General features: G+C 40.7%; 1 protein-coding gene and 1 long non-coding RNA gene across 20 annotated transcripts in view; one reads left to right on the top strand and one right to left on the bottom strand.

The window, feature by feature from the left end:
* The window catches only part of BICD1 (BICD cargo adaptor 1), a 148,185-nt gene that overhangs the window by 109,685 nt on the left and 25,241 nt on the right, over window positions 1-13,259 (top strand). For 4 of the 18 annotated variants that reach the window (XR_014224039.1, XM_082240446.1, XM_082240461.1 and 1 more), the window contains one exon: window positions 2,353-2,463. The exons of 7 other annotated variants lie outside the window; for them this stretch is intronic. Coding sequence is in view for 9 of the 11 variants with exons in the window: in XM_082240446.1 (XP_082096572.1) it covers window positions 2,353-2,463 (111 nt within the window). In the remaining 2 variants the exon portion in view is untranslated. Of the gene's footprint in view, window positions 1-2,352; window positions 2,464-9,021; window positions 9,377-11,270; window positions 11,343-13,259 lie in introns of those variants that run through there. 7 more of the 18 variants (XM_082240455.1, XM_082240463.1, XM_082240460.1 and 4 more) reach the window with 5 other exon arrangements.
* The window catches only part of LOC309542127, a 63,059-nt gene that overhangs the window by 34,595 nt on the left and 15,205 nt on the right, over window positions 1-13,259 (bottom strand). The window contains exon 3 of one of the 2 annotated variants that reach the window (XR_014224107.1): window positions 3,135-3,577. The exons of the other annotated variant lie outside the window; for it this stretch is intronic. This is a non-coding gene — a long non-coding RNA (uncharacterized lncRNA). Of the gene's footprint in view, window positions 1-3,134; window positions 3,578-13,259 lie in introns of those variants that run through there. 2 annotated transcript variants of the gene reach the window in all.

Raw genomic sequence — 13,259 nt, 5'->3', positions numbered from 1 at the left:
ATACTGTGTAAATACTCTTCCCTTGCCCCCTCCCCATTGTGCACTGACTTGGGCGCAAAGATCCTGGCTTGTATTAAGCCAGAGCTCCTCTTATACCTGAGCCAGGAAATTCTGGTATGTTAACTAACTAACCATTCCTGTTTGTTAAGCCAGAATTCCCATGGTTGGATGTAGCAGGGAACTCAGACTTACTATAAGGCAGGAGAAGAGAAGCAAGGGGAGCAGTGCTGGGACCCAGTGGTCATTCAGAGCTTCATAATGCATAGATTATGAAGCCTTGAATGATTGCCTGAACTGGGTCATGTTACTGTAGTCAAGATGATAATTTCAAGTGGAGTTCTGTTAGTGCCTTGGTTGAGCTTGATCCAGTGTTTCATTTGAAGCCATTTGATGAAATAATAAACTGGTGAAATGAAACAGCTATGATGACTTGGTTGAAAGTATATAATAATGTATCTCTCAACAGATAAATGCATATATTCAGAGCTAACATATTGCCTTTTCTTACCATGTGCCAGTTGTGTTTACCCTGCAAGGTACTGATAGCATAATTCAAAGAAACCTTCCAAGTGCAGGGGAACTTTTGAATGGTGTGAAATTTTAGGAAAAGTTAGAAGAAAGATAAAACCTTATTGAGTTTTGACACAATGTGCACAACCTAACAGAGGTAATTTCAGTGGTTTAACTGCTTAACTATGTTGGGTTGAGGCCAGGACTTGAACATTTACCCTGGATTTACCACTAGTGTTCCTTTCATGCCCTTGTATCTTGCTTACTGACAGTTTGGCCAACTGGAAACAACATGGAAACATTAAGCCATTAACATTACAGTGCTGTGTAATGAGAGACACTTACAGGTTAAAAGCTCTCAGTGGTCTCCAACAAAGTAGTTCTGTTAGTGCAAGGATTTCTTCTTGCAATATGGAACTTCCCTTCTTTCTTTTCTCCCCATATGCCTCTTGCCCCCTCTCCAGATCTGCTCAAAAGGTCTGGGGGAACTCCCAGAGCAGAATGGGGCATGCAGGGAAAGGAGAGGAGAGGGATAAGTTCCATTGCACAGCCAAAAGTCCTTGCAGTGGCAGAAATACATAGCTGTTTATATATACTGTAGGAAATGGCATTTTTCACAAAGAAAGTATTTGAAATAGTATCCTGTGGAATTGAAGTCTGTTTCCTGGAGAACCATAATGATTACTTAGAATCATTATGTAAAAGTTGAGGGGGGAAATACATAAAGCAGTGCCATGCCTCCTCTTAGTAAAAGGGGAGTATCTTTGTTTTTCAGTCTGAAACCAGCTATAGTGGGGAGAAGCCCTTTGGCCTGTTGATATACATTCTGGGGTGCAAAGCTCTTCTTATAATGTGGCTTCTGATCACCCTTGTCTGCTTCTGCAAAATCATCTCTAAGCTCAGAAGCATGGAAGAATAGATAGCCTCCAAAGCTTCAGAGAAGCAAAGGCTTTATTTTTAGAGGAGGAGTACAGTAGTTTCCACTGTAACAAAATCACAGACTTAAATAAAGCAAATGTATTTGTCAGAAATTTCAAAAACATTCTAGGTCAGCTCCCTGACCCAGTGCTTGTGATTTATGTGGTAATAATGTGTAAAGGACAGCAAGATGTTTGTAAATCTTGAAGCAGTTTTTTTCTATAAGCCAAACCAAATTTTCACCAGAAAGATTTAGGAAGCATATGATTAACTATAAAAGCAAAGCATATTGATAACCAGTGTGGGTAAAGTGTGGCTGAGGACAGTGGCATTCACCCAAGACCTGCCCCTAACACCCTCGCTCCCCCCTCTAGTCTAAATGGAGCTTCTACTCAATTTTAGTTAAATGCAAGTAGAACCCTCTGTGTGGCTGGGGACTCTGAGGAAGCAGGGACCTGAACTGCACAGAGTTATTCTGTTTGCGTTCAAACATACACAGATAAAAGTTCCATGTAGGTGGGAGACCAAGCAGTGGGGATGGGGTGATGTGCATATGGATACTGGGGGTGGGGCTTTTGTGCACACCCAGCCCCTGTGCCCATGTTGCCTGAACACACCTTCAAATAGCATACAATAGATTGAGCAGAGACCTCCTTTTTAGAGTGCAGCTCAACATCTAAATTCTGCTAGAAAACTAGTTGTTGGTTCCGGTTGCCTAGGGCAGTGTTATATATGGCAAATTATGTCAGATTGATTAGTTCAGCTATACACTGGATTTAGGCATGTCGCAAAAATGGCAGGCCAGGATATCACCATAATGAATTGTGAGAGGCAATCAGAATAAAGTCATTTCCATTCTTGCCTTCATGTCTCCCCTGTACCCTGCTTATTACTTATAACCGCCTCTTTTCTACCTCTCAAAAGTTCTGGCACCAGTGGAACGTTGCAAAAGGCAGGACATCCCTCATGAGGAGCACTTGAGAGGAATTTTCATGGATTTTGCATCTAGGCCCAGTACATGTTACCAAATACAAGGTGGGGGTACTTTTGGTCATTATGCATAGTTCCTCTGTAGCACCCTGCTTGTGGTTAACGCTTAGCTGGAATGAAATATTCAACGCAGCAATAGAGAAATTAAAATAATAATTTATTTGTCAGACAAATAAATGAGAGACACAGTGGTATATGGTTACCAAAGCTCTGCCCACTCCAGCCCTGATGGCCAGCACTTATATTCCCTCAGCCCAGCCCCCTTGCTCCTCCTTTGGCTGCCTCTGTCCAATCAGCCTGGTTGAAATTCCTATTGGCTGTTTGCTAGAACCAATCATAAAAGATACACCCATTTCCTATTACCTTTTATGGGAGACAAAGAGCTATATTTCCTTCTATCTATAAATGGCAAACAAGTAGCCATATATCTTACATTTACCTCAACAAGGCACCTTAATTAACATTTCACCTTTTGCCCTCTTGCCCTATTCACTGCAAAACAGATGGCTAAAACAGATGCTCATTATGTCTTAAACAGAGGTCAGAGATCTTGGGTTCACCTTCTCACACACCATCAATGAAATAAGAATCTAACATAAGAATCTAACATTTCTTACTTTCTAAATCCTTTGCATAATTACATTTAAGCCAATATATTTCATACATAACATATATAGATTTTTAGAAGAAAAGGAACTTTAGTAAAAGCTAAGTTCTCTAAGTTATCTGAAGCTTCAAAGCAGCTTCAGAGAGAAGCCTCTTTCCCTAGTCCAGCTGCTGTTTCTATTTGCCCTTTTAACCTTAGGAAATGTGGCTCAAATCTCTAATGGGAGACACATGGTATTATATTTTGTTAAACAATGAATCCTACTATTTACCAACTCTTAATTAGTGCTTTTGCAGCTTGATTGTATTCTGTAGGGTCAGTAACCTAGTAACCTTTGCTCCCAGCCTGTAATTCCCTTTTTTACAACTTTGAGAATTTTGGCTCCTGCTATAAATAAATCAGGGGGGCCTTTGTCCAGGAAGATAAACAGCTGCCAGAGTATGGTTTCTGCCTGGCATGAGAGATACAAACATTTACAAATATATTTTTTAAGCTCATTTTAAAATGCAGATCTTGATCAGATGCCTCATAATACAGATCTTGATCAGATGCCTCACCTCCACCACTGATAATTACGCTGTTGGAATGTGCTAAAGTTGATCCAAATCTGACATGCTTTTGGTGGAAATGATCTGATGTATTTTTAATTCTTTTAAATGGAAGAGTTCTTTTAAACGAAAAAGTTCCTCTTTCCAGCCCCTATGCCCTTCCAATAATACGAACTTGCACTCTGCCTTTTGACTTAGATACTTCATTATCATCTATTATAAGAAATGCTTATCTTTTTTTATTTGTCTTTTAACTGCAACTCCAAAAAAGCCCTACTTAGAGTAGGCTCATTTACATTAATGGTCATGACTAACTTAGATCTATTAATTTCAATGGGTCTACTGTGAGGAAAAATTACTTGAATACAACCCATTGCAAAAACAGAAATATAAATTTTCCAATAAAACCAGTAGACACTTAACTAAAAATAAAGGCAACATACCCAGACTTTTTGTTATCACCAAACAAAAATAAGTTTGCTTCTAAAATGTAGGCTCAGGCTTCTGGGGGACTCTTGCGAGAACTCTCACTGAAAATACCTTCATAAGCTCTTTATGTTGTGAATTAGAAATATACAAGGTAACTTCCGATACCGGCAGATTTTTCCTGCTCTTTTCCTAGTTAAACGTAAGAGCAGTCAAGAGGGGATAGAAAAGTGAATGAAAGCAGCAGGAGTGACATCCTTGTTCCTTCATGCCGTAAAAGGTGTTTGTAAGCAACAGCAGTTCTCTCAATGTATAGAGTGCAGAGCAGTATGAGACTGAGAGGTGTGCAGTCACATGTGCTTCTAGTATCTGTTGGAGCCAACAGTCAGTCAGAGAGTTTTAAACATGTGAAGTGCAATTCAGAAAGCTTTTCTTATTGAGATTATTAATATTGTGAATGTGGAAGCCGCTGGATGAACAAAAACTGACTCTTGTATTGAAATAAAAATTCTCCAGTCTAAAAATATGGTTCAAAAGCTTTACACACAGGACTTAATTTCAAAATAACTTTAAACAATAAAAATTACATTCAGTTAGTTCTGTATTTCTTATACTGGTCCCAGCATAAGGCATAATAGATTACAAATAACTTGTATTCTGTGCTAAAATCAAAGCTCTGTCTCTTCTCCAATGCAGCCTCAGGCTGTTTGCTGGAGAGAAAACACACCTGTTTTCTTCAGTAGCTTAAACAAAAAGACACTGCACCCAACATGGATGCCTACCAGATTAGCATATGCATAGATCTGAAATACTATATCTTTCATGTGACTGTGAGCTAAACACCTTGTGACTGAGCCACAAATATAGTCCCATGATATAGCTCCATTACAGCTCCTAACCCGGTAGGCCGTACTTCAACTTGGAAATTTCCTGCTATGTTTCACAGTATACAGTACATGTGGCTGCTGCTACTACTAATTTTATTATTTATACCCCACTGAGTGGCTTGCCCCAGCTACTCTGGGCGGCTTCCAACTTAGCTATAAAAAATAAATTAACACACTATAGAGATATCAGTTCATGGGGTGTGTCTCTGTACAGTGCCAGTCACATGTATTAGGGCCAAACTACATGTTACGTTCTTTCAGGTCAGCTCCTGCCCCCTGGTTCAGAAAAAATACTAATCCAATCTTCTCCCATCCCAGCTGCCATTTGACCCTAAAGGTGCTGTATGCTGACTGTGCAGCGCAATCCTATAATATGTACTTAGAAGGACATCCTACTGTGTTCTGTGAGGCTTCCCAAGCCAGTTGCTTTTCCCATTAGCTCTTCCCAAAATTTATTGCCCTTTAACTCTCTCAGTATATAAATGCTATAAATCAGGGGGGCCCTTGTTCAGGAGAGCAGGAAGATAAACAACTGCCAAAGTACTTAGCCAGCTGGTTTCCGCCTGGCATGAAACATACAAACATTTGCAAATATATCTTTAAGCTCATTTTAAAATACAGGCCTTGTTCAGATGCCTCAAAAGGTCTTTTAAAAAAATTGAAAGTCCTTTTTAAACTATGTGCAGTTTCTTAAATAAAAATGCTGCATCTTTTAGCTCTGGTGCATCAGATACAGTTGGGGGAACCCATCTGATGCATATTCTTTATAATATATTCTTAGGCAGCAGGTGCTGACTTGCTTGGTGCTACGTTTTTAAATACCATTTCACATTTTAAAAGAACATTTAAAATGTTTTGGTACTGCATGGAATTAGATTTTTGTTTTATTTCAAGTGTTAGAGGTGCAGTGGCAATCCTATATGCTTGCTATGCCAGGGAAGAGGATATGCTGCTGCTGCATTGGTGGAACAGCTGCCATATCCTAAGCATGCTAACTCTGGGAGGGGAGGGGAAAACACACAAAATACAAAAACGGTACAAAAATAACAGACATATCCCCAGTGCTCCTAGAAACATGACCAGTGTCGACCAGCAAGAGGTGGGCCAGCAACAATGGCAATATGTTTTCCATGCATGAAGGGAACAAAGGCATGTTGCCATGGCCCCAACATGGAAGAAGCACAGAGAATAAGGTAGTGTCCACAGATACAGCCAGAGAAATTCTGTGCTGTGGTCCTCAAAGCAGACAGAAACATACCCAGGAGTTCACTGGTTTAATTCCACACAAAGAGCAAATCATTAACTTCACCCCATCCTCATCCCTAGTGGAGGAAAGAAATAAAACTACCAGACTCCAAATCCTTGAAATGAAATATGTTGTAGTTGTGACACATATTGAAATAAATTATTTCTCAGGAGCAGGATTTGCTATAGCATTTCATGAACTTGGTAATAATTGCTGCCAAAATAGAGTAAAAAGTGTAAGGCTTGGACTAAATTTAATTTCAAGCCCTTGGTTTCCTCTTTGTTTTGTTTTGCCTTTGCCTGCCAGTGGTGCTTACCTGTTTTTGTGCTTGGTATTCTGCAAAGTTGGAACAAGCATGCTCTAATTCAAATCCACACAGATTATCCCCCCTCCCCTTGTTCCTGGTGGTCATCATTTAGTGAAAATGTGATGGCCAGTACAATTGCGTAGACACACCAACAAAGGTTCACCTGCTTCCTGGGGCAGTAGCTCAATACCCCAATGAAAATACATTTTACAGACAGCTTACACACACCACATTGGTGGGAAGGTCCAGGATAGCATAGGGGGAGGCAGGTGGGCAACGAGCATTCAGCTCACGAGCATCAAGCACTTTGCTAAGGAAATGCTCTGCCTAAGCTAGGAACCGCACAGGAGCATGCTTCCTTTCCCTTCCACCAATGGGTTTCAGGGGAGTGAAGCATAGGATGTGAAGCCAAATGTACACATTGCTGCATAAGAGCAGGTGGTTACAGCACACTTACCTTTGGCACACAGAAAGACATATGTCCTGATCCATTGTGAGGCCTGTGCTCAAGAGAGGGCAACTGCCCAAGCAAGATGGAGTTCCATAAGCTTGGGTTTTGGAATAGACAGGAAACTCCAGTGCTAACAGACCCACATATGTATCTGGGGGGGGGGGGGTTTCCACCGGTGTACTTTTCCATGGCAGAGGCACATTGTGTGTTCTATTAGCATAGTGGGGTTTTGCTAAATCATAAAGCTTCTTAGCCAGAGGGTGTTGAGTACCAGATTGCACCCTTGAAGCTTCATCGGAAAATACCATAGTCCTGGTTGTTTTGAACTTTGGGGAATTGTATAATATTGTCTGCTGCATTCTTCGGCCTCCCTGTGTTTTCACTGAACTTGATTACATCTCTTCTTTCAGTTGAAAAATCAGCTTTAGAGGGATCAGATTTAAATCATGTGATATTTTAAAAGCTTTTAAAAAATACTTAAGAGGACATTTGAAAATAAAATGTTTTTTTGAAAGTACTCCAGATCTGAGAGCTTACTTGATATAAGCTAATATCCTTCTCTATAGATGTTTATGCTGGAGTTCAGTTGTCGCTGGAAGAGATGTTCCAAAGAAGATGACACTAAATAAGCATTGATCGTTCCTAGCACACTATGAAGTGCTGTGTTTGTACTTAACATATATTTCATATTTATCTGCTGGGACTGACTTAGTAATACTTGTGTGTGGGATGCCCCAAAAGTTCTAAAGGCATCATGGGGAAAGAAGGTGAAAACCTATTGTTCCTTCCTTTCATTTAACAATAAATTTGGGAAGTGTTCCAAAACAAGATGGCTTTAGTGAGTAGGTTTCTTTTTCTCTCCATCCTTACACCCAGTGATGGTAATCTGGGGTGCAATTGTATGCTTTAAAGATCTGTTTCATCTGTGACATTTTTTGTATGTGGAAAACAGCTCCATTTTAGAACCTTTCTAGCCACATAGTTACTTGAGAGTTTGACAGTTTGTGCTGATGTTTTCAAAACCAGAGGCTGCACAGCTAGGGCTTCTGCTAGTCAGAGATAAACCTTTTTTTCTATCAGGACAGGTCTTCGGTTTCTTAGCCTTATGTTCTTAAAAAGTATCCCCATCCCTACTTATTTATGAGTTATTTATGAGTTTTATTTCCAAAGAAATAAATAAAAAGCACATAATTCCTGTGCATAATTCCAAATTACTCATTTTTTTAAAGTGAGGAGGATACAACAAACAAAGCATGGAAGTAATTTTATGTTCCCACCTAATATCACAATCTACCTGATAGTTAACTTGCACAAACCCCACTGGAATGAATGAAACCTGTACAAAAACACAGCATTTCTTCCAATAGAGCTCATGCAGGAGAAGTTCCCAGTGGGGTTATGTTCTTGTTTAGTCATCTAAAATCAAGGGCTTTATTCATAGCACATGCAGAATTCTGTGCTGCTGCTTTCCTCTCTGGTCCAACTTAGCCCCCCTGAGAACCCCAAGCATATCTAGGGCTCAAAAACCATACAGCACAACTGCTGTGCTACAATAGTTGGTAGAATACTGGATGGAATTCAGTGTTGCGCTCTTATGAACATTCCATCTGCACAAGCATTGCAGCTTGCCAGGTGGAATGATTGCCCGTCTCCTTCCCCTGCATGTTGCTCTGGGGTTCTCCTGAATCCCCCCCCCCAGCCTGTTTCAGGGGGTAGGAGAACAGAGGTGTAGGAGGGTAAAGCCCCATTAATAATAAAAATAATAATTTTATTATTTATACACCACCCATCTGACTGAGTTCCCCCAGCAACTCTGGGTGGCTTACAGCTGAAGGCCTTGCACCAAAATTACACAGTGGGGTGCGTTAGGTGAATTCCACCCCATATTTCTTATTGCAGCTGATCTAGCTGTTATCAATTCAGATTGGAATCTGTTCCAGTTCAGGGGAGGGGGGAGAGATTCAGACTGTTATTGTATATAGCTCAGGTTTAGTTCCTGAGATTATTTAAATGATTATTCTTAAAATGTTGTTTTGAATGCATTTCCATTATTTATCAATAATCTATGCAAAGATGAAAGGGTTAAATCCTATACTTTAAATTTATGGGCAAGTGTCGACCACTGTTTCAGCTCAGCACAGTCACTTCTTCCCTGAAATACCATAGTGGGGCTGATCTGGAGCAGCTATATATTTTGGCACCTGCTGCTGATGTCAGATGTGGAGGCCAAGGACTCAGAGACCAACCTGAAGACTGGCGAAGAGATGAGGAACAGCAGACTGGTGTGAACGGGGAGACAGATTCACCAAGAAACAGCCAGTTGAAAAGGCCACAATCCAGAGAGGGAACAGGGGAAGAGAGGCTGTCCGGACAGGATAGAGCTAAAGACACATCACGAAGGAGAGAGAGTTGCACCGAAAAGGGAGAGACTGCAGAAGCTTTGGAAAGAGCCAGGCAAGGGCAGAGAGGACAGCTCCAGGAAGGAGGTAGGGTCAAAGGAACTGGGAGAAAAAAAGACTGAGGGAGGGGAGAGATGTGAGCCTACTGAAAAGGGGAGAGGGCATACTAGAGGAAGAGAAAAGCCCCGGGGGGAGTATAAAGTCAATGGCCAGTGAGAAAAATATACAGGCCTCCCAAGAATCTATGATTAGAAGCCAGCTGAAATTGACATAGGACTTGCACCATATGGAGGGTCACGTTCCTCAATCCTTAAACAAGGATTAGTACCATAGTCAAAGGGAGCAGCAGGCTTTGGGCGCAGCTGGGTTGGTGGAGCATCAGAAAAGAGGCATCACATAGGAGCATGCAAAGCTCAGGCTCACAGCAGCGAGATCTTGTCACTTACACTAAATCATAGTTCAGTGCAGGAATGGGCAACCTTTTTCAGCCTCAGGTCCACACTCACTTTTGGGCAACGTTGCAGGGGACAAGTACCTGTATCTGATGGGTCAGGTACAAAAGTGGGAGGAGAAATGCATGCAAATTTACTTTTGTGCAGTAGGGTAGTTTCTACCCAAACACTTATCTGTCTTCCATTTATGCAAGAAAGAGACATTATCGGAGGCAGAAACACTTGGTTTGAAGCAGAGGCAGTAGAGGTGTGTGGCTTAGGAGGGGGAACAGGCTTAAGAGAATCCTAGAGCCAAAGAGATATGCTTGGTGGACCACATTCACATAGAGTTCTGAGATTCCCAACTGTTGGGTTGAAATAAACAACAGACAAGTGTCATATGGGCGGCATCTCCCGAGCATGTCTCGGGGAGTCCCTTTTATTGAATATTACAGCATTGCCACATATGTGCTTGTTGCTGATTGGTTAACACAAATACAATGCAAGGGTTGCATATAGGCATCAATCATCAATAAATTAAAGGTTGGGAAAGGGAACACAGAATTGGACAGGCGTGAAAACCTCCTTATTAAACAATTACTAGTGATTGATATAGCAAGACTTAAAAGAACATAACTATCACATTCCGTAGATGTGGTCAACCATGCATTAAGAACAGGTCAGGGTACGATGTTCCATGAACTCAATGTGAACTAAACATTCTAGAGTGGGTGAGGAAAGAATGTGCAGAAGGAAAACTTCCCATCACCAACCCTTGGTTTAGTGCAAACTCTCCCAGTGGAACAAGCGGAAGTATGATGTCTTCTGCAGAAGTATGATCTATGTGCTTGGTTCTTAATTTACGGAACGTTGCAAGATTGTGGTGGGACATTTTCAGTTATCCAATTGGCTTGTTGGCCTTTCATAAGGGACCAGCTACATGGACTGCTCCATGTAGCTTATAGTGTCCAGAATCCAAAGAACTGCACAATAACTTCCACATGCCCAACTGTGAAACAATAGTCCCATGCTACATAATTGCTGTTTTAATATTTTTTCTGATTATTCAAAAGAGTAGATTGACTCATAAAAAAATGACTTGTGTTTTATAGAGTGTGTTGGCATAGGCAGTTTGCTGAACCATTGCTCAGGATCCATTGGTTCTTTGACCTACAAACTTGGATTAGCATATCTAATCCCTTCTTGTACAAATCAAAGGAAACTTTTATTGCAGTTCCCTCTATGGAGATTTGTCATAACAATAGCTAACCACTGCTGAGGAAATCAAGGAAATGTTTCACAGTTGTTTGTGATATGGCATGGGTGTGTGTGTAAGTCAAAAAAGAAAAAGTTCAATAGTCCCTCTAGGTGCTATATATTCAAATCCTCTTGGATTCTGGTCAATAAATGAAGGGTGATTGTGGTGACAGACCACAGATCCCATTTTTAAATATATATATTTTTAAAAATTCAGTAACTCGTCTGAAAGCAATAATGGCCTCTTTAATATGCAAATAGTAACTTGATTCTTGTAGTCTGATGTTTCCTAGGTATGATCCCATCTCTCTCACACATCATTTTGAAATGAATTGCAAGCAATTCTGTTTGAATATTGGAGCAACCAAATGTGTACCAATGCAGGTGGATCAAAATTATTATCAGGCAGATTGCAACCCTTTTGTATTCTACATCCAACCAATTCATTCTATGCTGCTCTGAAATGAAAACAGATGCTTCTTATAGAGCAGGGATGGGGGAAACTGCTGCCCTGCAGATGACTCTGGACTACAGTGACCACTGGCTGTGTTGACCAGGGCTCATCCAAGATGGAATCTAACAACATCTGCAGGGTACAGGCTCCGCAGCCCTGTTATAGCCCCTAGTATCATAGTAACTTTTAATTTTTCTCTGCAGTTTTCACATACCATGTCTTATCCTGTGTTTGTCTCATTATTATTTTAGATCTACCATATTTGATATGCTCATTGAATCAAACCAATAAGCATTACATGTGCATATATATTCATTCCAGCTGTGGTACAAGTCCTTGTGAAAGCTAATTCCAAATGGTGGGGGGAAAGTTTGCTAAGGGCCTTTCTTGGTTTTAACTTCTTATCAACCCAGCAAAACATACTTTTACCTCTTGGTGCCACTGCTTTGTGCTTTTTCCTCTGGTCTGGTTATGTTTCCAAGCACTACAGACAAGACTGAAGCATACATTTCATGCTGAGCAATATGATTTAATAGTTGTGATGACACAAATTCACTGCTGTGCTTTGCTTATTACTTTTTCTTCCAAATTTTCATCTTGAGTTTTATACAACAGGACCACCTTATTAAAATCATATCTTTTACTGGCAAGCAAGCCATGTGTACCTTCTGCCAAACCTCGCTAAATAAAACAGCTGGAAAGTATTGAAGCAGAATATATGCATAAACATCAGATATATCATAATTTGCTACTAGCAATTGTGAGCACACTAACAGAGTAGAACATAGCTAAAATAAATTAAAAAATGCATTCTTCTCGAAGTTGGTCTTTACAGGTTCCAAGCTTAGCCTGGTTTATCAGTAATGTGGTTGCCTCTTAAAAATGAACCCACATGGATATAGCAGCAAGCTGAGTACAGTGGGTATAGTTGCAAGCTGTGTCAATCAGCTCTCCACAAGGAGGCACCAGTTTCAGCCATACTACAGCAATCTTTGGCATGTTGTACTGTAACCTCAATCATTTGTTGTTTACAACACTTGTTGGCATATTTTAGGAATTCTTAGCACAAACCCTCAATATATTTAGGTTCCTGCTGCCCCCAGAACGGTTTAATGAGATTTGTGTGTGTGTAACCTACTTTTTCCATTCCATATGAGCACACTGCATTGTGCTGGACATTGGAGAAGGCAGGTGTATCAATCAGTAATGATGGCTGATTCACACAAGTTGACTTGGTGAATGGCTGCCCCCTTTTCTTTTGCATCCCAGATTGCAGAGTGCATGTTGCAAGCTCGTTGTGCAAGCCGATTGTATTGAAATTTCATATGAGCCTTTCCACCCAGGAGTATGTCTGCCTGCATTTTGCAGAGGATTTTGGGGTGCATTTGTGGGGAACTAGTGTGGTTTGTGGAGCTTACTGATAGCCCTGCATGAATTTAATGTGCACCACGGAATTCAGCTTAACTGTTTCCCAATCCCAACTATTCCCCGTGCTGATGGGGCTTTGAGGAGCAACAGGGCCACTTCTGCATCTGCAGCTCTACTGCTCACAATGAGCATTTTGGAAGGTTGGGGAGGATCTGGATCTGATGGGTCTGATGCTGCCAAGCAATGGCAGTGAAAGCAGCTTGGGATCCAATGGATCCTGGGTTTATTAGCTGTGGCATAATATTATTTACAACATAACTGCCTCTCCTAATACGACCAGCTAATAATAACATCAAGATTAATGAAATTTCTGTTCGGTTATTCAGTATGTAATATATTCCAGGAATGCCTTTTGGTTGTGCCTTTAAACTCTTGATCCAGTGCCCATTGATATTTTAAA

This window comes from Podarcis vaucheri (assembly GCF_965113315.1).
Source record: "Podarcis vaucheri genome assembly, chromosome: 10".
Lineage (NCBI taxonomy): Eukaryota > Metazoa > Chordata > Lepidosauria > Squamata > Lacertidae > Podarcis > Podarcis vaucheri.
This window is presented reverse-complemented; position numbering and strand designations above follow the sequence as displayed.